The sequence below is a fragment of the Silurus aristotelis genome, assembly GCF_946808225.1.
Source record: "Silurus aristotelis genome assembly, chromosome: 19".
Lineage (NCBI taxonomy): Eukaryota > Metazoa > Chordata > Actinopteri > Siluriformes > Siluridae > Silurus > Silurus aristotelis.
Window position 1 is genome coordinate 9,674,773 of NC_139592.1, and position 25,178 is coordinate 9,699,950.

Genomic DNA, 25,178 nt, shown 5'->3' on the forward strand with positions numbered 1-25,178 from the left:
TGGTAGGCAAGGTATTTCTTCTCGAGTCCATTTATTTTGATCTACTGTAAGTATTTTGTCAATGAAGAAACACTACGGAAGCTCATGTAGAGGCGTGCTCAAGAGTCATACTAAAAGCCCCGCCTTTCATGTGACGTCAGCATCCCTGATTGATGCAGCAATTTTCTTAACCCCATCAATAAATGGAAGCGTCACCTGTTGCCATAGTAACGTGTACACGTTGGTCAACTTCAGACTCTAAAAATTCGTCAGTGAGTGAGGACGTGATTAGAGTAAAGACCTATGAGCTTTTAGATGTTGTTTTTTTAGAAGAAAATGAGCGAAAATCAGCTGGGATTTGAACATGAAAATACATATGAGAGTCTCTTGAGAGGATCTTCCTCGACAATGGTGAGATTTCTTTCTCCTTTTTAGCTACTAGCAACTAGTTAAGACATGCTAACTGTGGTTAGTAACAGTACGAAGTAAATGTTAATCGCTACTGTACTTAAGTAGCTTTATCGAGCATCTGTACTTTACTGAAATATTTCCGTTTGTGAAAACTCCAATACATTTCAAAGTCACATATTTTCGTTTTTACTCAACTACATTTTAGTGAGGTCCCCTGGTGGTCTAGTGGTTAGGATGCGGCGCTCTCACCACTGCGACCCGGGTTCGATCCCGGGTCAGGGAACCATCCTCAGCCATTAAGGTTGCACAAGCCGGTGCCGGTTCCACGCCCGGATAAATGGGATGGTGGCATCCAGCGTAAAAACGTGCAAAATCAAAACATGCGGCTGTGGCGACCCCTAACGGGAGAAGCCGAAAGAAAGCTTTTTACTCAACTACATTTTATGAGTGGATAAAAGCTTTAGTGGTCAAGCACTGTTTTAAATTAGTTTTGATTGCTGCTTAGTGGCATCTACTTACACATAACATACAGTTCAGGTCAGTTCAACAGCAGCAGAACATTTTGAGTGTAATAAATGACACCCATGGTCTTATTTGCACGATTTTTTTAAGTAGTTAAAAAGAAGATTTTAGGCTTATAATAATTGTAATAGATATCAATTAGTGTTTGAATAATTAATATCAATCTATTAATAGATTGGTGTGCTAAGAGTAACATTACAGTCTTTTTTATAAACGATTAGGCAAAGAGTCTTGTGACAAAAATGATATTAGGACATTATAAAATAATAATAAATCATAATCGTAATAAATCATAGTGCTTTGGAAACTTAAGTACATTTGAAGGCAAAAACCTTAGTACTTTTACTCAAGTGAAAGTTTAAAGCGAGTGCTTTTACTTTTGCTGGAGCGATATTTTACCTACTGTATCTCTACATGGTTTGTGTACTTCGTCCACCACTACATGCTTATGTGTGTGTGCATTTTAACAAACAGCTCCTCACTCGCTGTTTTTTTGTGTGTGTGTGTAAACACATTTTGCATTTAGCAATTGTTTAAAAAAGCAGCCCAGAGTCTCTCCACATTTTGTTATCTGCTATTAAGCAAATAAAAAAAAAACTTTGTTTGATTTTTGATGAAAAAAAAAAAAAAAAAAACCCAGAAAAAATCTTTTTTAAAACAGTAACATTAGTTGATCTGACTTCGATCAGATATAAATACTTTTTAAAGAAAAATTTGATAAATGCATTTGTGGTTTTTTTTTTTTTTTACTACACACTTACTAACAAGACTTACTATGTTTGAATGTACCGTACAAACACATCCTTTGGTCAACAGCAAGCCAAAGACATTATTTAGGAAAGAAAAAATTTTTAGCAAATCCTGCTGTTATATACAGTGGGTACGGAAAGTATTCAGACCCCCTTAAATTCTTCACTCTTTGTTATATTGCAGCCATTTGCTAAAATCATTTAAGTTCATTCTTCTTCCTCATGAATGTACACATAGCACCCCATACTGACAGAAAAACACAGAATTGTTATAATTGTTGCAGATTTATTAAAAAAGAAAAACTGAAATATCACATGGTCCTAAGTATTCAGACCCTTTGCTGTGACACTCATATATTTAACTCAGGTGCTTTCCATTTCTTCTGATCATCCTTGAGATGGTTCTACACCTTCATTTGAGTTCAGCTGTGTTTAATTATACTGATTGGACTTGATTAGGAAAGCCACACACCTGTCTATATAAGACCTTCCAGATCACAATGCATGTCAGAGCAAATGAGAATCATGAGGTCAAAGGAACTGCCTGAAGAGCTCAGAGACAGAATTATGGCAAGGCACAGATCTGGCCAAGGTTACAAAAAGATTTCTGCTGCACTTAAGGTTCCTAAGAGCACAGTGGCCTCCGTAATCCTCAAATGGAAGACGTTTGGGACGACCAGAACCCTTCCTAGAGCTGGCCGTCCGGCCAAACTGAGCTATCGGGGGAGAAGAGCCTTGGTGAGAGAGGTAAAGAAGAACCCAAAGATCACTGTGGCTGAGCTCCAGAGATGCAGTCAGGAGATGGGAGAAAGTTGTAGAAAGTCAACCATCACTGCAGCCCTCCAGCAGTCGGGGCTTTATGGCAGAGTGGCCCGACGGAAGCCTCTCCTCAGTGTAAGACACATGAAAGCCCGCATGGAGTTTGCTAAAAAACACCTGAAGGACTCCAAGATAAGGAGAAATAAGATTCTCTGGTCTGATGAGACCAAAATAGAACTTTTTGGCCTTAATTCTAAGCGGTATGTGTGGAGAAAACCAGGCACTGCTCATCACCTGTCCAATACAGTCCCAACAGTGAAGCATGGTGGTGGCAGCATCATGCTGTGGGGGTGTTTTTCAGCTGCAGGGACAGGACGACTGGTTGCAATCGAGGGAAAGATGAATGCGGCCAAGTACAGGGATATCCTGGACAAAAACCTTCTCCAGAGTGCTCTGTACCTCAGACTGGGCCGAAGGTTTACCTTCCAACAAGACAATGACCCTAAGCACACAGCTAAAATAACGAAGGAGTGGCTTCACAACAACTCCGTGACTGTTCTTGAATGGCCCAGCCAGAGCCCTGACTTAAACCCAATTGAGCATCTCTGGAGAGACCTAAAAATGGCTGTCCACCAATGTTTACCATCCAACCTGACAGAACTGGAGAGGATCTGCAAGGAGGAATGGCAGAGAATCCCCAAATCCAGGTGTGAAAGACTTGTTGCATCTTTCCCAAAAAGACTCCTGGCTGTATTAGATCAAAAGGGGGCTTCTACTAAATACTGAGCAAAGGGTCTGAATACTTAGGACCATGTGATATTTCAGTTTTTCTTTTTTTAATAAATCTGCAACAATGTCAACAATTCTGTGTTTTTCTGTCAGTATGGGGTGCTATGTGTACATTCATGAGGAAGAAGAATGAACCTAAATGATTTTAGCAAATGGCTGCAATATAACAAAGAGTGAAAAATTTAAGGGGGTCTGAATACTTTCCGTACCCACTGTATAATATCAGATGAACTGACAGACATTTTGATGTTGTTCCTATCAACAGAATGCAGTAACATATGTTCCTGTCATAGTAAACGTGATAGTGTGTCCTCAAGATGAACAAATGCTGGTAATGTACAGTTCACAGACACGCTTTTTTTTAATACAGATTAAACTGAAGCCCATCGTTATGGCATCACCTAAAGACACTGTTCATTTAGATTTTACTTGCTGCTGCCGAAAGGGCTAATTTTATAATGACATTCATCACTTGCTCTGTCTTTAAGGGAACTAAATAAATAGGAATGAATGGAAAGTGGTTGGACTTTTGACAGGAAGGCCATGAGTTCAGATCCCAGCACCACTAAGCTGCCATATCATCGAAGACATAACTGTAGTTTTGTTTTAAAACTATCTATAAAACATAACTGACTACTAAAATCAAAAGGTAAAATGTCAGTATTGAGGAGTGTGAGTGCAACTAGCCACACCTCTGATTGGATTAAACAGAGTGAAGGTTATACATAGCATAAAGATATAGTATAGTATAGATTAATAACACACCTCAATTTACTTGATGAACTCTACATGAACAACACCATTACTAAGTTCGGACTAAAACGATATGTGTGCAAATCAGAAAATACATTCTACCTACCTTTCTTAACCTACCTCACCTCACCTAGCTTACCTCACCTAAATGTGCCATATGTAATGAGGGACACAGGGGCAAGCTCCTTTCAGCACTGCAATAAGTTTCAAACATTATCCACATCAATCTTAAAATAGCTATATCAGTAGTTTTTGTGCCATACTTAGAATTATTCTTTGTGGTATGTGTTACTGTATCAGCAGAGTGCTACTTCATATGTGGTGCCTTCTCAGTGGTACTCAGTCCATCCCACAGGACTCGATACCTTCTACCCCGGACCTACTTCTGAAGCGTTTACTCCATCATACGGTAAGTTCATCCTGCCTTTCCAGTCATACAAAAAGTGTTATTTTTCTTGTTGGATGTCATAATCCTCATGGTTTACATGTTGGACAGTAAATTGTTCCTTTATTAATAATGTCAGTTACAGGGACTCCAAACTATGCTGGTCAGGCCATGTACATCCCATCTCCATCCATGATTGTCCCCCCACTGCAACAACCTCCACCTGCCAAAAGGGAGAAGAAAACGGTGAGTGCGAAACTCTTTGTTTTAGCATTTATTAATTTTCTAAATAAATATTTATCTTTGACCTTGGTTTTTTTTTCCTATTAAGATCTTTGTCCAAGACCCTGACCAGCACAGCATGGACAGCAAAGAAGAGATCATGTCAGGAGTTGGCAGGATTCAGAACCCCACTCTGTCAATGGGACCACTCTCCTCCATCTCTACTTATCCACAGGTAACATATTCAATCACACACTTTCACAGATGAATTAGCTTCTTCTGGCTAATAGTTCACCCATAAAACACTATAGCACTGCTTATAGTAGCGCTTTTGTTCTAATATTATGTTTGGCCAACTTGATTTTAAACTTCATGAGCTTTATTTTGCTAAACAGCAGTTGAATAAATTAAACTTCTGTTGCATAGCTACTGATGAATGCTTTCTCCTATGAAACAGAATGTGTTAGTCCAATTTACTTGGAAACATCAGTGTCCATTTTCCAGGCAAATATGGTCATTGTACTATTTCAAAATATCTTTTTGGATTTGTTTGATATTTGACTTCCCTTACCTATTCTTTCATCTGCCTTTATCTTAGTTCTGCCTCTCAGCTGTTTGTCTTTCTGATTTTTTCATGGTCTTCTCTGTACAGAGATAGCCAAAACGCCTCAGAGGAAAATCACTCTCTGTAAAGGGAGCACTCACTCACATTGTTACTCTTAATTTCTTCTTCTTCTTGTGGTTGTGTGAATTCTTGTTTCTCTGCAACCCCTTTTCTAGCTATTCTTTCTCTACCCACTTCTCTATTTCTGTGTGAATAAAATTGGCCATGTTTCAAAGAGGAGACGGCTCTAAGATTATGCATGAAGTATAATTCATAGAATTGTACAAAATCACACTATTTACTTAATGAAATTTATATGAATGATACTATTACTAAGTTCAGCCCAAAACGATATGTGTATTCTAATGTGTGCTACTCAGAAAATACATTCTACCTACCGTTCTTAACCTTCCGTCACCTAACTTTACCTAGCTTACCTCACCTACCCTGCCTTATCTAACATGACTCACTTTCCCTGCCTCACTTTAGCATTCCGATCTCAGTTTTTTTCGGATTCTCCCTTTTTCCCCAGACTCTAGTTGCAGTCTTTTATGTGGGTGTAGCAGTGACAAAGGTCAAGGGTCATATATGTACCCTGGTGCTTTGCATTAGTTACAATGTGTCCAAACATTGACCACATCAACCTTAAAATAGCTATATCAGTAATTTCTGAATGATTCTTTTTTTGTATGTATTACAGTATCACCAGAGTGTTCCTCCATATGTGGTGCCTCCTCAACAGTATTCAGACCATCCCCCTGGACTCAGTACCTTCTACCCTATACCTACTCCTGGAGAGTTTCCTCCAAGTAAGTTCATCCTGCATTTCCAGTCATAGTTACAAAAAGTGTCATTTTTCTTGTTGATGTTATAATCGTCATGGTTTACATGAGGAACCGTGATGAACTTATACTGTTTTTGCTACTGTCACCTGCAGGGACTCCAAACTATACTGGTCAGGCCATCTACACCCCGTATCCATCCATAATAGTCCCTCCAGTGCAGCCACTTGCACCTGCCAAGAGGAGTAATAAAACAGTTAGTGTGAAACTCCATGTTTTAGTATTGATTCATTTCCTGAATTCTGAGTTTATTTATCTTTGACCCTGTGCTTTATATTTTCAATTAAGGTCTTTGTCCGAGACTATGACCAGGACAGCATGGACAGCAAAGAAGAGATCATGTCAGAAGTTGTCATGAGTCAGAACCCCACTCCGCTAGTGGGACAACCCTCCTCCATCTCTACTCCTCCACAGGTAACATATCCACACACCTGCACAGATGAATTAGCTTCCTCTGGCTAATAGCTTACTCATAAAACACTATAACACTGAATATAGTAGCGCTTTTGTTCTAATATTATTTCAGTATTGAAACAATATTTCCAATATTGAAAAAAAAACATGTTTATAAGAAAGTGTTGACGATTTATTATTGAACCTAGTAAGGGACATTACAGTTGCTGGTATTTTTTTGTTTGGCCAATTTCAACTTCATTTTGCCCTTCAAGTGCTTTATTTGCTTAACAGTAAATAAATAAATAAAAGTTCTGTTCATAGCTACTGATATCCTTTCTTCTATGAAACAGAATGTGTCCAATTTACTTAGCAGCATTTTTGTCCATTTTCCAGGAAATGTGTCCATTTTACTTTAAAAAAAAAATATTGGTTTTATCTTTCCTCTTGTCTCATTCTGATTTCCCATGGTGTTCTCTATACAGAGATAGCCAAAGCACATGCTGTATAATAATGATGAAGCACAGTGAAATCTTTCTCTGTAATGACAACACTCCCTATTGCATTATTATAAACTCTTAGTTTTGCTTTTACCCTCTTGTAGTTGTGTCCTATTGTGCTGGATACAGATGACAAGACAAAGCTTGACCGTTATGTAATAAAATACGCTGCATTGAATGCAACAAAAAAGCTCACCTCTCTGGCTGAGCCCAGTCCTGCCAAAGATGTCACACCAGAGCCAGAGAAACCAGAGCCTGAGCATAAAAAAAAAGCCATCAGTGGAATGGCTGAAACAGATACTTTTAATGATGACTCCGAATGGCCCCCTGCGTCCCAATCATTCATAAATTCCACTTCTATTTTGAAGACCTACAGTTTGGATTCAAGGGCTCCTCCATTTCGGGAAAATGTTTCTTCAGGCACCATGACCCCTTCTCTGCCCAACCCTATTGTTGCTGCTGCCGTTAGTGCTGTTCCCACACATTCTCCAGGTCTCAGTCACCCTAGCCAGGCTCCTTTAGGGATAAGTCCAGCCAGAAAAGCCTCAACTGGGCCAGAGCTCAAAAATGCTGGAAAAGAGTCAGTGGTGGAAGAAAAAGTGGAGCCCACATTACAGTCCAATCTTAGTTCACATCAAGGTATATAACATACATCAGATGTTGTAATAGGATGTAACCACAGAGGTCTGCAAAGTAGGTGTTTATCTGTTGTGTTTCTGCAGATAGGGTATCAAAGACCTGGAAAAAGCCAAAAGAGGAGGTTCTTGTAGAGCAGACACAGTGTCCTGACAGAAAGGTGAGTTTAGGACACATTCTTGGCCTCACCATTTAAAGCTCTAGATGTAGATTAACTCAAACATTTGAATCACAGATTTAGATATTTTTATCGAACAGGCCAAAGATCTCCACCTTCTTCTGAAATTATTCACTTCATTGAATTGTATATACCTTAAAAAACAGTAAATAACAATGAGTGATGTAGAAAAAGCTGTGGCATTTAACAAGGAAAACATTTAACATTTAACTGTTTGCATACTGTTTTACTTACTAGCTAGACTGTTCCTTTTGAGTTTTTCTCACACATTCATTTAAAGTGAAATTCCATAACATTCCTTAAATTATCTTTAATCCATTAAAGTACACTTTTGTCAGGGGAGGTGTTAGGTCAGAGTTTCTCTGAGTTACTGGTTGTAAGGTCGGTGCTTCAAGCCCCAGTATTGCCAAGCAGCCACTCTTGGGCCCTTGAGCATACCCTCAACTCTTTGTGCCCCAGGTGCACTGTATCATGGCTGACGCTGTGCTCTGACCCTAGCCTCCCAACATCGCTGGGATACGCAAAGAAAGAATTTCACTATGCTGTAATGTACATGTGTACATGTGTGGCGGGGCCTTGCATTTGGTGCCTGGGCCTTCAGTGGGGACTTACTCAACTTAATCCACCTCTTAATACCACCACTATCACTTTGCAATTATAGAAACCATCAATACTATACAAAAATGTAATATAACAACGCGTGGCGTTACAGAGAGAGAGGCATTTCGGATATGGAGGGTAAATACCATTTTACTAAAGTAAGAAACCCAATAAAGACAACTTCAAACCTCTACACTACAACCGCAACTGTGCCACGTACATCGTCTGGTGCAGTTCTGAATCAATATTTGTCTAATAACATGACATAAAAAAAAAAAAAGTAAAAAAAACTACAACCTATTTACCAGAGACGCATACTCATAATTTGCACCGTTCCTCAGAGGCTGTAAGCCAGTGGTACCGCTCGTATTCACTGGTCTGGAAGTGGTGAACAAACCTTTTCTCGGGCTGGGACAAGCTAGCTAGCTTTGGGGTTGGCCGACCTCTCCTCACGCTGTCTAGCTTTTCTTGAAAAATTTTTTTTAAGTATGTCTGAGACCAAATCAATTTCTCTTCCTCAGTCAGCCATTGTGGGCATAAAAAAGTGTAACTCAGATGTATTAATGTGTGCAGAGCACTACAGACGTGTTTCGCTAGTTGATCTTGGCTGTAATAGTTTGCCTTTGACCAACCAATCAGAGAACGGAAAAATGCTAACGCTATTCTGGGCCAGTTAGCTGGCCCTGTAAGGCGAATTTGAAATCTGATTGGTTAAAGAAAAAGACTCATTGATAATATATTCTAAGATATAAAGTCCAGCAGGACTAACTTTAAAGGCCCTGGGCATATTAGATTAAAATGTCAGCACATAGAAGCTAAAATCTGATTGGACAAAAATCTTAAAATCCACATACACGTACTGGAAGCAGTGCAGCCAAGAGAAACTGTTGGGAATAATTTAATACAATTTCATGAAACAAATATTAGAATTTAGGTTGTAAATGTAGGTCAGTGCTTTTGATAGTGTTTAGTGAGAAGGCTTTGCTGGCCTTGATGGCCCACCACTGACCTGTGTCAAGTACAAAAATGCCTTTCTTTCACCTTGTGTACCAGGTTTATGTGGAGCATACTCTTATTCTAATTGAACAAAAATTGTGTTTGTGTGTAGTTAGCAATAGATGATAAGTTGTACTTGGAACAAAAACAGCTGAAGAAGGCCTGCAATGGAGGAGCTGGAGCCAAAGCCTGTGAATCAGGTTAGAAGTGAATGTAGTTTGTAGTCTTTGTCCTTTATTATCCTTATTAACCTTATTCTTTGAGAAATATAACACAACCATTCATTGAAACTTGGCTGTACTCAATTTAATGCTTAAGCATTATTTGTGATGACACATCATGTCCCTTATGTGGCAGTAAAACTTGAAGCAGTGCCAGCCTCGACCACAGACAAGCTTGCATTATTAGAGAAGGAGCTGGAGAAACGATCCAAGTCCATTATCATTGAGTTTTTGCACTTATTTGATTTCAAGGTAGTTCTCTCCTGCAGTGCTTTATAAAAGTGTATCACATTATTTTATTACACATGGTTATTTTATTTTACTGCGTCACATCATTGGGTGCAGGAGGCCATACAGTGTGTGGACGAACTGGAACAAGCCACAATGCTGTATGTTTTTGTTCGGGTGGGTGTGGAGACCACGCTGGAGAGAAGCCAGATCACACGCTACCATATGGGCCAGCTGTTCCATCAGCTGCTGCAGACTGGGAGCCTCTCCAAATCTCAGTTTTTTAAAGGGTGAGTGGCATTCTGTATCACACAGCTCTGTCTAATTGTGCCTCTCTAGTGCTAGAGACACTACTGTGTGCTTCATGAGATGTTGACAGCTTTATAACATATTTATGTCAAATGGGACATGTCCCATGTATTCTAAAACTTAAAATACTTTATTAAATAATCATAATCCTCACTGAATTATTATTATAACTTTTATTATTACTATTAATTTTTTTATTTTCTCTTCTCTTCTTCTTTTATCTTCTCTTCTCCATTTTCCTTTCATCCTTGTTTACACAGGTTTTCAAAAACCCTTGAGATAGCTGATGATATGGCTATTGACATTCCTTATTTATGGCCATATTTAGCGCAGTTAGTTATTCCTGTGCTCCAGGCAGGAGAAATCCCAATGAGAGAATTATTTAGGTATTTACAGATACATTCAGGAATATACATATACATGTTTGTTAAAAAGGACTAAGTTTTGCTGATTGTCTTTTATTTATTTGCAGTGAATTTAGCAAACCATTACTTCCTGTGGCAGGAGTTGGCATATTATTTTCTGAAATATTACACCTTCTATGCAAACAAATGGTAAGCTGTCTGATCTTATATGAAATATAATTAAGGATATTTTCATACAAGGTGAAATTGTCTGATTTTCTATTGTAATATCTCTGTTTTATTTTCTTTGCTTTAGAGCCAAAGGGAAGTGGGGGTCTTATGGAGGGACTCTGGACTGAGCTGGACTGATTTCCTCCCTGAAACAGAGGATGTGCACAGCTTCATTACTGAGCAGGTGAGCTGTTGCCTACACACTAGATTTGGACAGCACTGGAATATCTGGACTAAACAGGATGCAGTGGGCAGTAAATTCACTAACCATATAACTAACCATATTTTTGGCTGGTTGTTACAGAGAAGTTTTAAAAGGAATTTTATTTCTAAACCACCACAAATATTGTCTTTGACTACACAAAGAGCCTCAACCAGTTCTTACAATATGCTTTATTTTTTCACTTTTGCCAGAAATTAGAATTCACTTTATCTGATCCGTTTGACCTTGTCTCTATGAGAACACTCTCACCCAAAAAGCTGAACAAGCCACTTGAAGAACTGGAGGAGGTGGCAAGCAATGAACAAATCTTCAAATGGGTAAAGGTAAAAAGCAGTTGAAGTAGTTTCATTCAGAGTTTAGGAAGCAGCTACCTCTGGCTAATAGCACACTCATACAACACTGAAACACTTGCAGCAGCTTGACAATGTATTACTGAACCTAGTAATGGACAAATTTTTCAATTGATTTTACCCTTCATTTGCTTTATTTGCTACACAGTATATGAATACAGTGGAACCCACTTATCTCGACCTCGGTTACCTCGACAACCCTATTAAGTCGACGTTTTTAAAGTGGAACCGCCAAATTCTCGCTTTTTCTAAGCATTTTTAATGGTTATGTTTTTTTGCAGGACTCTGGACTTTTATGTCGACTCGCGGAAAAATTAAACCTTACAGCTGCTACAGGTGTTGTATTGTATACTGGTGAATCTCTGCTGTTAGTTAGTGCTAGTGTTCGTAGTGTTAGTAGGGGCGCGGCGCGGCTTTGGAAAGAAAAGAGCAGCCGGTGAGACAGTGCCGGTGGGAAGACACGTACCGGGAAACGCATGAGTGATAACAACGACCGCCGTGAACCAACATATACCACCAATAACGGACAGTGAGAGTGTGGAAGTTTAAATAGGAGCTGGTGATGATGCTAAACGAGCACCATATGCGCGCGATTAAAGCCGGGAGCTTCAGAGAAAGCGGCCTAGAAAACACCTGCCACGCTGAAGGGGGCTGAAGGGGGCGTGGCAGGTGGATTCCTGACAGTTAACAAACATTATGTAAATTTTTATAGCATGCCTTCATCAAACAAATCGCGGCAACGCTGTTGTGTAAAAAAAACCTTTCAAAAACACGTGCATGCACATTCTCATTTATTAACGCACATCATGTACATAAAGAAATTTCAAGCACGTTAATATACTGCCGCCATTTTGATTTTCGTTTATCTCGATCATCGGTTACCTCGATGCTTTTTGGCAACCCCCTACAGAGGTGGCAAAAGTACACACATCCTTTACTTAAGTAGAAGTACAGATACTCATGTTTTAAAATACTCGGGTAAAAGTTGAAGTACTGATTAAACTTTTTTATTTAAGTGAAAGTAAAGAAGTCTTGGCTCTGACATGTACTTAAGTAAAAAGTTGTTTGTGTCGCCATTATGAGGGAAAAACCCACAAAACGCCGCCTAGAGGGTTAATTGTGTAAAAAATGGCGGATTTTCTGTTTGATTTGAGACTTGGCGCATAAATAAAACAAAAGTTTACTGATTAAAAATATTTTTATCTGGAGTTTAATCATTTATTTTACATCTAAGTAAAGAAAGGATGTCGTAGATAAATGTATTTTTTCCCGAAGGTTTTAATTTCGCCTCTTTTATATTTAGAAAATGTTTTATGTATTTACATTTTTTTATAAAAATGGTAAAAACAGAAATGCTGAATTGATGGCGCGTTAATAACATTTAGTGCCGTTAACAATAATTTTAATTTTGACAGCCAAATATATATATATTAATACAAAACAAATTAAACATGTTGTTACCTGATGAATGTGTCCAGGCTGAAGATCCACATATAGAACACAAGCAGAGAAAAGATGATGATGATCATGAATGTGTCTGTTCTCAGTCATGTTTACATCACTGACTCCCTCTGTCTCATCCACATTAACCCCAAACTTCTTACTGCCTTCTGCCTGCTGATTCTTATCTTTGTAAAGAGAGTCAGGAATTTATACACCAGCGGATTGAAAAAGACGCGTAGTAACAGGAAATCGGTTGTTCGACTGAAATCGGCGCGCAGTGAAAATAAAAAAATATATTTCACCAAATCAGTGGATTAAAACGAAAGTAACGAGCCGGTTTTGAAAATGTAAGAAGTAAAAAGTACAGATATTTGTGTAAAAATGTAATGAGTAAAAGTAAAAAGTTGTCTAAAAAATAAATAGTGGAGTAAAGTACCGATACCAGAAACATCTAGTTAAGTACAGTAACAAAGTATTTGTACTCCGTTACTTCCCACCTCTGTCCCCCTAGGACATCGACATAACCGGGTTCCACTGTATTAACTTTTCTTGTGCAGCTGCTCATCTGAAATGTGACAGCATCTTTGTTCATTTTCCAGTATGTGTGGCATATGTACTATTTTTAAATATATTTTAAGTTTTGTCTAATATTTGACTTCCCTTACCTCCTCTTTCATCTGCCTTCACCTTAGTTCTGCCTCACAGTTGTTTTTCTTTTTGATTGCCCCTGCTGTTCCTTATTCAGAGATTCAGAGCTCAAGCACATCCTAGTTAATAATGATGCTGCACAGCAACTCAGGAAAATCTCTCTATAAAGGGAACACTCACTATTGCATTGTTGCTCTTACTTCGTGTATTCTTTGCCTAAATTTCTCTTGTTTATATCTCGAATCCCTTAACTCACAGATTGGAACCTAACTTTACACTACAGCCTCACTGTAGACCTGCAAGGTTTTTCCCAATACAAGCAAGATTTAATTTGTGTTTGTGTTTTAGGATAAGCCGAAGCCAGCTGTAGAAGCTACAGTCAAGAATTACAGTGTGTTGTCTGTGACCAGGGACAGCAACACAATTCAAAGTAAATCCTACTTCTTCTGATTAGCACACTTATTAATCTATTTCACTGCATTTTACATCTGCTTTTGCACACTTCTTCCCTCAGGGCCTGTGCTGAAGGATGGGAGTAGACAATACAGTAGAAACTTTCTTTTGAGCCTTCAATACATCCCTGCCTCTGTGCAGAAGCCAAAGGGGCTAGCACCCATATCTAATGTGGTACTAGACAAAGTAAGCCTCCTGAGACATGGGCTTTATTGAAACTTCAAAACCAAATAAGGAAAATTGTTTGATTATTGATTCACTCTCTGCTATTACAGATAAACCAAAAAAGGCTGTCCTTGCGGCTGGACCCACAGGGGCTCATCTCCACAGCCCCAGACTTTACCCCAGACTTTGTAGTCTTTAACAGGCAGAGTCCTGCAAAAAGAGGAGCACCAGTGAGTTCCTGAGTACAGTCCTACCCGACACTCACCTGACATGCATAAGTGTGCTATGTATTATTTTTTTATCCTGACACAATATATAAAAATGGATAAAGACCTATAACTATTTATAAAGTAGCAACCATGTTGTCTGTCTCCACTTATATCATCTAATGGGCCTGTAGTGCAGTATAGACAATATGGAAATACAGAGTGTCTTTCAGAATTTCCATTTTGTTCAGCGGTTTGACTTTTAGTAAAAGTGTTATGTGGTGCTCCTATTATTAACTAGTGTTATAGTATTATATAAAATATATCAGTAATTTTTTTTGCTTTATTATGTTGGCTCTTTTAGTTACTAAATGCAAGTCTGAGGCAGCCTCCTACCTGCAGGAGCTTCAAAAATGTGTTTATGAATAATGAGGTAAAGTTGAATAGGGCAGAGAATGCCTGGAAGCCTAGCATGAAGAAAGAGAAAACCGAGGCCGAGAAAACTCAGGTTAGCACATTACTCTGCAGTTACATGCTGTCATTGCAGAAAAAATATTTTACGCTCACTGTCTGTGCATTAAAGTGATCCATTGGATGCAAATATTTTCTTTTAATGCAGTCGTGTGGCTTTCCTGTGTGTTGTTCAGAAGCTTTTCCGGACTGTGCGCAGTATCCTTAACAAACTGACGCCAGAGATGTTTATTCAGCTGCTGAAGCAGATGAAAGAGCTCACCATTGATACAGAAGAGCGCCTTACTGGTGTTGTCGACATTGTTTTTGAGAAAGCCATTGACGAGCCCAACTTCTCAGTGCTGTATGGCAATATGTGTAGATGTCTAGCTAAGGTAAATAAAACATCACATTTACTTATTTATGTGCATTGTGCATTTTAATCTATTTGTGATTATAACTGTACAATATTATTTTTATTTTTATTTCTTAGTTAAAAGTACCAATGGCAGTCCAGCCCACCAGTGTTGTGACATTTCGAAGGCTGCTTCTAGACCGCTGTCAGGAAAAGTTTTTAAATAGCAAAACGAAAGATGAAGTTGTTGAAAGGAAAAAGCGGGAGCTGGAAGCAGCTACCTCTGTAAGCAATGTTTTTCTCAATAGGCTTCTCTTCATTTTTCAATTTGCATATTTCAGAGATCAGAAACAAATTTGAAATTGGAAATAATACTTCAAGTAGCTATTCTGTTGTTAGGCTTGGAACCAGACCTTCTGCAGAATTTCTGTCTGGTATTTTCATGTGAAATATCTTTATTTCTCCTGCACATGGAATTTATTTAATTGTTTAATGTTGACAATGATAAATGATGATGATGTACTTTATCAGGCCAGTGAATGTAAGAGGCTGCAGGAGGAGCTGGAGGAGGAAAAGTCCAAAGCTTGCAGAAGATCCATTGGTAACATCAAGTTAATAGCTGAGCTGTTTAGGTTGCAATTATTGACAGAGCGCATCATTCATGGCTGCGTGATAAAACTAATAACGGATCTTGACGAGGAAAGTCTTGAGTGGCTCTGTATTCTTTTTACCACCATTGGCAAAGAGCTGGAGAAATTCAAGGTAATCAACCAAAGACAGCTTTTTTAGAGCATTTTCATTGTTTGAGATTGTTATAATTACCATTCTGCAAAAGTTGATTACTATTGCACATTTAGCATACAATACTAATAATGGATTAAGACATTGTTTGGTCTAGGTCTTGAAGATCAATCGATCCATTAATCATTATAACTGATAATTGTTTTTCAATTGCTTCTGCTTGTTGTGCCAAGTATATGTGATGATAATATTTATGACAATGAATCTCCAGTGAACAAATATCAGCTTTTTTAAACTTGCAAATGTCTGACAGCTATAAATGTCTTCTATTAAACACGTTTCCCAAAATAGTTCCATTGGATTTTCATTGTAGCAACAAAAAGGCAAATAGCTTGGATCACTGCTTTTGAAATGTTGCCCATTTCCTTTTCTTTCTTTTAGACACAAATGGATATGTATTTTAAGCAGCTAGAAATAATAATGAGGGAGATGAAAACTTCAAAACGTGTGCAATTCATGCTCCAGGACATAATTGAACTGCGCCTGGTCAGTGAATTTGTTTGTCTACTAGATATACTAGATATATGTTTAACTGATAGAAGTGAAATGAAATCAGTAGACGATGTGTCTGATATGGTTTTTTTTTTTTTTTTCCCCAGAACAACTGGGTATCACGGCGAGCTGAACTAGGACCTAAGACCCTTGAGCAGATTCGCATGGATGCCATATTTGAGGAGCAGGAAGAGCAAAGAAAAGTGCACCAACAGCTATTCAATGAAAAGAGGTGGCCAGGTTAGAGAAGGCATATGTGCTATAGACTAATCATCTTTACAGCTTAGCCTCCTTTCTTTTTTGAGATGTGTGTTACAGCACTTACTGTACCAGTGGTGGACGAAGTACAAAAACCATGTACTTGAGTAAAAGTAGAGATACAGTCGATAGAATATTACTCCAGTAAAAGTGCTCCATTTCACTTGAGTAAAGGTATTTGCCTTCGAATGTACTTGAATATCCAAAGTAGTATCATTTATTATTGCTATAATGCCCTATTATCGTTTTGTCACAAGACTCTTGTTAGTTTATGTAAAAAAATTTTTTTAAATGTTAGTCTTAGCACAATGATCTATTAAAAGATTGATATTAATCAAACACTGATATATAAAAAAATATCATGAGCCCAAAATCTTCTTTTTAATGACTTCAAAAGTAAGGAGTTTATTCCATCATTTATTACTCTTAAAATCTTACACATGCTGTTGAACTGATGCTGAACTGTATGTTTGTGATAAGTAGATACCACCAAGCAGCAATCAAAACAAGTTTAAAACAGAGCGTTCTCTCTACCCAGATCGGTGGCTTGCTGCATGTTTTTCTATTTAAGTTTTTATCCACTTATAAATAAAAAGGAACGACTGACACAAAATGTATTTGAGTAGAAAGTAAGATATCTGACTTTAAAATGTAGTAAAGTTAAAGTAAAAGTATCCCCAAATAGAAAGACTTAAGTAAAGTACAGATAAGTGATAAAGCTACTTAAGTACAGTAATGAATTACACATACCCAGTGTATTGTATATATTGTTCTTATTTTTTTATTTCTTTTACAATCATTTTAAGAAAGGAGACTTTGACATTGTGCTGTGCCCAAGAAAAATAGAACAGTACACCCCAACAAGATCTCCAAAATCACCAAGGTATTGACTTTACATTGAAAGAGACATGTTTTTGAAGAGCAGTCTTTTAAATGAATAAACCATTTATGTGCTATAATGAAACAGAAGCACAGTTCAGACTTTATGATCTTTCACTTTTTTATTACATTTTTGCTCTTTGAAAGATCTGCGTATAGTTGTGTTCAGCATTTTGCAGATGGTCAAAATGAGGCATTGAATATAAATAAATACACAGAAATAAATAAATAAACATTGTTAATAATGATATTATTCATATAACTGTAGTTATAATTAGACTCCCTGAAATTCTGATGAGTCCAGTTAAAGGACAATATTGTTTACTGTGGAAAAGAATTAGGGGTTCTGGAGAGGATTGGCGTAGTTTTATGTCTGATGTTTAGGGTTAGTATTGATATAAACCTTCCAGCTTTTCTTCTGCTTTAGCTAACTCTATGGAAACGTGGAATCCGGGAGAACTGTCAGGGCAGTGACCACGCACAGAAAGCGGAAGTAATTCTATCATAGTCTTTATTTAGAGACAAAACATAAACACGAGTCCGGGAAAGTTACGAACCTTAATGCGGGTACAGTCCGTTATGCGGCACAGTGCCCCCTGTGTGAATAAGAGAGAAGGGCAGTGGAGTGGTGTGGTTGCAGGGAGAAGAGGTGGTGAAGGGGGATAGTTTAGGTACCTGGGGTCAACAGTGCAAAGTTATGGAGAGTGTGTTAGAGAAGTGAAGAAAAGAGTGCAGGCAGGGTGGAGTGGGTGAAGAAGAGTGGCAGGAGTAATTTGTGATAGAAGCGTATCTGCAAGAGTGGAAGGGAAAGTTTATATGACTGTGGTGAGACCTGCTATGTTGTATGGTTTAAAGCAGGGTTCGCCAACCTTTTTGAAACTGAGAGCTACTTCTTAAGTACCCATTGATGTGAAGAGCTACCAGTTTGATACACACTTCTAAAATAACAAATTTGCCTCATTCACCTTTAATTATATGTTATTATTAATAATGAATGATATTCATCTATATCTAGTCATCTATATTTTAATATTGTCATTTTTCACCAGCCACGCCTTTCTCGAAGGCTCTAACTCTCACTCAGCCTCTCCCTGCTCTAATCACCTACACCTGTTCCACATTATCTTTCCCCTTTTTAAGGTCCTGATTCCACCTCACTCACGGTCGGGTCTACCCGTTTCCATGATAGATCTACCGGACTTCCTACCACTAGTATTCCTTGTACTTCCATGCTCCTGGCTCCGCTCTGGAAGAAGCGCTCAAGATAGGTTTGCCTTTAACGGTTCACATTGGCGATCATCCATGGACTACACACATTACGGATTCTACCCGAATTTCGGATTCTACTTGCATTACGGTTTATACCCGCTCTCTTGTTCGTACTTCTCCTCAAGCCTCTGCCTTGTATATGTTCAAACTAAATAAAGACACTGTGTTCAACCATACTCCGGTTTCCGACTCTTGGTCTATCCATGACAGATTTTTTTAAAGTAAATTAGATGCAGTGCACTGGTAAGTGGCGCTATGATGAGCTATTTTTTAGAAAAGGCCCGCGGATGACTCGTGTGGTCCTTGCGGGCGACCATGTTGGTGCACCATGTTGGTGACCCCTGACATTGGCATTGACTAAAGGACAGGAGGTGGAGGTGGAGCTGGAGGTAGCAGAGCTAAAGATGTTGAGGTTTTCATTGGGAGTGACGAGGATGAACAGGATTAGGAATGAGTTTATTAGATAGACAGCGCATGTAGGACATTTTGGAGACAAGGTGAGGGAGGTGTGATTGAGATAGTTTGGACATGTGCAGAGGAGGGACATGGGGTATATCGGTAGAAGAATGCTGAGGATGGAGCTGAGGATTCTTATCCTACCTCCTACCTTATCATGATTGTGAGTGCTGGGCTCATAAACCTATTAACTAGTTTATTTAATGCTTTGGGTTTGAAGTTTTACAATAATGCAATATTTCTGACAAATAATCACCATGCTGTTTCTAATATTTTCACACTAATATTCACAAATTTATAAATAACTTTACAATAAGAATTATAAACACCACTGAGAGAGATTTCTATTAGATTTAATTTCACATCAAATTTGTTTTATATTATGGGTTTATAAGTGGTTAGAATATATGCTGATAATAATATACACACAGAAAAGAGGAAACAATTGATACAACGACAAAGATTTAATACATGTAATATATGAATACATGCAATACAGGAGTTTGTTAAACTAATACAAATATGTGAAATAAAAAAAAAGAAACAAGAAGGAGGTTTGAAAGCTTAAAGCACCAGTAGGATACTAACTCATATTCAGCAACCAGAACATGCAGCAAATGCACAGATCTGACATACATCAGTATTCCTGGAGAGTAGTGCTGCAGGTAACACAAAAGAAAGAATGTCATAAATAAGGGTGTGTTGCTTTGTAAGTTTAAATCTTTTCCTATTATTTATTTATTGAATTTTTTATATTTTTCGAAATTAGCACCGTCAAAATTTGGAAAAAAAAAAAATCTGACAGCCCTACTTTAAATATGACGGAAAAATGACTTCACAATGTAGCAGCTGAGTGTATATGCCTATATTTATTTAGCTAGTTTTGTGTTTTTTATATCCAACCAAACTATTAAATCACCTACCAAGTCTGGAGAAATGAACTTGTGCGTTTTTGCTGTGACAGAGAGGCTGAAATTCCTCAGGAATAAATGGGCTTCCACATACTGTCACAGCACTGAACACACTAAAGAGATTGTACTTTTTGTCTGGCTGTTCATCAGCCAGGATGTCCCAAAGCTTTCTTACTGATTCGAGTGAGAAAGAAAATTCTCCTTCCTGAATAAAAATAGAATGAAAAGTAAACTTTACTGGTAAAACAATCTATACATGGTAAAAATTAAACAGGCTGCAATACCAAAATACAATACCAAAGATATTTTTTATGCAATATGTACATTGCTATTTAGTTATGCAATATATTATGTGTAGGTAGTGAGCAGATAAAAAAAATCACCAGCAGTAAAAATTACTATTAAAGGGGTGTTATGGGGATCTACTGAAAATCCATCTGATAATTTCTGATTCTGTTTAATCTTTTAAAAGCACCTGTTAAATAATAAACATAAAATTAAACACACTAACATGAACAATCACAGCATCTGTAATTAGGCCAAAAGCCAAAATTAATAGAACAACAGGCAAGACCTTCATCTTCAGTTGAGCCCTGGGCTGTTTGTAGTGTCTTTTGAGTTTTTTGCACCCCGTCGCTCTGTCGTTTCTTTTTAAAACTCAAATTCAATGATAATTCTACCACTTTTATCATCTCCAACCATTGGTTATCCTGGTTAATAAACTACAGGTTGATTGGCAGGTAGTGATGAAAGCATGTTTTTATTGCACTGTATGACAGAACAAAAAGACAAACAATTCAGATCGATTGCTTTGTTTCAGAGTGGACACTGTTTAAGGACTTTTTCTGGAATTTTGGTCAAAATTGTTTTAAATCTGTTTACTCTGGTGTAATAATATGTATATGTACTCATGTACACGTACAGTGCCTGTCACAAGTTTGGAACCACCCAGTCTTTTATCATTTTTGAGAGAAACATGCATATTATTATTTTATTCATTATTCTTTTTTGTTCATATAAAAAAAAAACTAGCTTATTTAACAGTATGAAATGTACTTTGACCAGACAAACAAGTGTAAAATGTATCATTTAGCATGAATAACACACACTTTGCACACTTTGCATTTGAATAGTTAGTTTCTCAGTAGTTTCTTCATATTATCTAGCAAAAGAAATATATATAAACAATTTTAACAAAGACAACAATCTAATCAATAATGCTGTGCAGCTTTCAATAGGGAAACATTTATACAACTTTTATGCAGTAGCCTTTAAAATATATAACCATAATACATCATTTATGGAAGAGATCTCCATAATATTTAAGAATAATATATAATTTATGGAAGTCTCATGTCGTGGGAGAATCTTCAGGATGGACTGTATTTCAACATGAGGAGATATGAATTTTGTTTTATTAACTTAAAGAATGTGAAACAAAAGAGGCTGTTAAGAGACTGTTGTGTATAATACAGTATGTATATTGTTATGTATGTATATAGTTATCAGGCTGCTATGGAATTAATATATCAATCCATACCATCTTATCATTAATATGAAATCATGTAATTCTTATAACAGCATGTCATTGTGTTTTTAGAAGTATTTAAAAGCTGTATTGTTTTTACATACAGTTTTTAGCACGGTAACCAATTTGTTGGGAATTTGGATTTGCAGGGTTATCACATGTTACAGCACCCATAAAGCAGAGAGGGTTAAGAACCTTGTTCAGGGACCAGACATTGGCAGCTTGGCAGTGCTGTGGCTTGAAATCCCAACCTTCTGATCAGTAACCAAGAGCCTTAACCTTTGAGGCACCACTTTCCTTTAAGCCTTAGGTTTATAATTGGTCACATTATTCACCCCCGGCTATTATCATAAATTATTCATATACATTTGAATGTAATGCAGTGTGAATGTGAAATGAGTGCATTAGGGAGATGTACTCATTCATTATAGAGTGCTTTACTTCCTTTGACAACCCCTCCCCCAAGCGAATATCAGGCTTTACAGCCCAAAGTAATCTGTGAGCCTTACTGTCAATACTTTGTGTAATCCTTTGGCATCAGCCCCACAGTTGAGCATAAGGAGATCAGCAACCAAACTTACAAATGGACCAAGTATTGTATTTATTGAAAATATCTTTTTCCAAATGTTATACAGCAATTGCATACTCCCATACTTGATTTGGCCTTGGAAAGCCTGTACTGCCATATAAAACAACCTGTCATAATGATGGAGAGGATGAAGAATAAGATCATGCTTGGATTAATCCACTACTTAGCTTCATATTGAAGGTTGGATTTGTTTTCACTAGTACAGCAGGTTTAAAAAATAGACATCAAGACAATACCATTATTTTTTCTATGACACACATACCAGTGATGGGGGGACTTTCATGTAAAAATAATGGTATTGTCTTGATTGTCTTGAGGCCAGCAAAAGCCTTCTCTTCTGGACTAAACACTATCAAAAGCACTGACCTACATTTACAACCCAAATTCTAATATTTGTTCCATGAAATTATATGAATTTATTCCCAACAGTTTATTCTCTTCATTTCATAGTGTTTCTCCTAGCTGTAATGCTTCCAGTATGTGTATGTGTATGTCAGACTTTTTTGTCCAATCAGATTTCAGCCTCTATGTGCTGCCATGTCAATCTAATCTGCCCAGGGCCTTTAAAATAATGCTGGCCAATGTACCTTAAACTATATTAGCAATGGGTCTGTTTCTTTAACCAATTAGATTTCAAATTTACCTGAAGCTAGCTAGCTTGTCTCAGCCTGGGAAAGTTTGTTTTCCACTTTCAGACAAGTAAATACAAGTGGTACCACTGGCTTACAGCCTCTGAGGAGCGGTGCAAATTATGAGTCTGCATCTCTGATTAGTAGGTTGTATTTGATTTATTTTTTTAATGTTTTTGTCATGGTATTAGACAAAGATTGATTTTGAACTGCATCAGTCTTTTTAATTGTAGCTGAAACCAGGCAGACACTAAAGCCTGCAAATTTATAGATTAACACAACTTTATTGTCATTGCATAGTACAGGTACACAGCAACTAAATGCAGTTTAGCATCTACCAGAAGTGTAAAATGTGCAGACAGAAATGTAAATATTCTTATTTTCTTCTTCTTCTTTCGGCTGCTACCCGGACGCCACAATGGATCATCCGTCTTCATACTACTCTGTCCTCTAGATCTGCCTCTTTCAGACCAACTACCTGCATGTCTTCCCTCACTACATCCATAAACCTCTTCCTTGGCCTTCCTCTTTTTCTCCTTCCTGGCGGCTCCATCCTCAGCTTTCTCCTAACGATATACCCCATGTCCCTCCTCTGCATATTTCCAAACCATCTCAATCAGGCCTCTCTAACTTTTTCCCAAAAACGTATTACATGTGCTGACACTCTGATAAACTCGAAATGTATTTTAATTATTGGTAGTCTGATTATAATGTTAGATGACAGGGTGTGACACATTTACAAGTTGGCCCGTATAGAAGGCAGACTTCAGACAGCTCAAAATGCCTCATTTATATGTCTTCACTATTTCTGTTTGCATTTCAGTCATTTTTTTCCACCACACAATTTTATTCACACACATTCACACACACACACTTGGCTTTTGTGCTGCTCAGCCCTCTCGCTGTGACTCACGTGTCTTCTCTCTTTATTCAGTCAGAAAAACTCAGAACAAACAGGTATACTGTAGATCCTTACCACTCACTTTACCTGGGTTCTGCCCTTCATTTCCAAACTAAAACTTTACCACGGCAGATTAATTAGATATCAATGAGTAATATTTATCAATCGCTTAACAATTAAACTAATAGGGTTAAGCAGTGTATTGTATAAAACATTCTCTTTGCTAGGGGAATGATTACACACTTAAAACTTAAAGCCAAATTGACAGCTGCATTGCTTATTTTATTAGTATAAGTCGATGATGCAGTACTAGACTGCATGTGTTGCAGATGTTATAGACACCGGCTAAACCAATAAGATAAGACAGTTAAGACGAATAATTTAATGAAATAATCTGATGCCAAAATGATGTTATGTATTGATGTATTTTTAATATATATATATATATATATATATATATATATATATATATATATATATATATATATATATATATATTTATATATATATGTATGTATGTGTGTGTGTGTAAATATATATAGTTCTTTTTCTTAGCCCTGCATTTACACCAGCCAGTGAGTCCTGATATTTTTTATTTCAGAATTATGCTGTAAAACAAGAAATTATTGTAGTTGTTGTTGCACTTTTACATAATTTAATAATAACCATGAGTTGGCTTTATCCCAGTTTTTTCTAAAGCTACTATTTGTTTTGCAAGGTGAAAAAATAAGAAGTGAAGATTTTGATTCTCACAAATACATATATATTTCAGGTGGTTTGGCATGTTTTTTTTAAGAATGTGGTGTTTGGGAGACAAGCCTAAAATGTACAAGGCAAAAAGTTGCCTTTTTCCTGCCATGTATGAATGATAGCTCTTTTCTCTCTCTCTGAACAGTAAGCTGAGCATGTTTCTATGTGGCTCTGAGCACAGCACGAAGCACAAAGCAGAAAGATTGTTCTGTTAACAAAAAAAAGATAAAATCATGTTTTATCTGCTCTTACAGATAAATCAGTTCCTTTTTTTTTCTCTTACTTCCCCTACCAGCAAAGAAGCAATTAAAATGTCAGGTATGAAATACACTACATACTCATCCCACACATTATTCACTAGTCACCTGTATACGTAAGTTGCTTGTATTTCCTTTTCTCTGAAAACAACAGTGTTATAAAGCTGTCATCTGTAACAGATGGCTGTTTGGATAGAATAAAAATGCCCAGCGGATATGAAGAAGATGGAATAATGGCATCTTATTCTTTTAAAAACCATCCCAGCATCTTTGCACAGTAGGAAGTTCCTTTGGCAGCCATAATCTTCATTTTCTGACTAATCATGCTTGGAAAATCAGAATAATTAGTACATTCATACATTTGCTGTGCATTTTCTTTCATTATGTTTTTATTACATAATCTCATGCATTCTTGCTCTGTTCTCCAATGTGTATATATTAATTCATAGATATTTAATAATATTCAGCTCGCTCTGTATTCACAAGAGGGCAGCAGATTCTTTGGCATACTTTT

General features: G+C 37.3%; 1 protein-coding gene across 1 annotated transcript; it reads left to right on the forward strand.

Annotated features, from left to right (window-relative positions):
• The first annotated feature begins 272 nt into the window (after window positions 1–272).
• Window positions 273–16,564, forward strand: LOC310715024 (eukaryotic translation initiation factor 4 gamma 3-like). Its single transcript, XM_083521171.1, has 26 exons — window positions 273–390; window positions 3,475–3,540; window positions 4,263–4,371; window positions 4,487–4,593; window positions 4,679–4,804; window positions 5,874–5,982; window positions 6,111–6,211; window positions 6,304–6,429; window positions 7,013–7,547; window positions 7,631–7,704; window positions 9,431–9,518; window positions 9,676–9,791; window positions 9,885–10,057; window positions 10,337–10,462; window positions 10,549–10,630; window positions 10,737–10,835; window positions 11,066–11,197; window positions 13,664–13,745; window positions 13,830–13,954; window positions 14,044–14,163; window positions 14,504–14,647; window positions 14,787–14,984; window positions 15,083–15,229; window positions 15,476–15,706; window positions 16,127–16,231; window positions 16,345–16,564. Exons 1-26 carry the CDS (start codon window positions 316–318, stop codon window positions 16,480–16,482), a joined length of 3,534 nt encoding a protein of 1,177 aa, XP_083377297.1. The 5' UTR covers window positions 273–315; the 3' UTR covers window positions 16,483–16,564.
• Window positions 16,565–25,178: the final 8,614 nt, after the last annotated feature.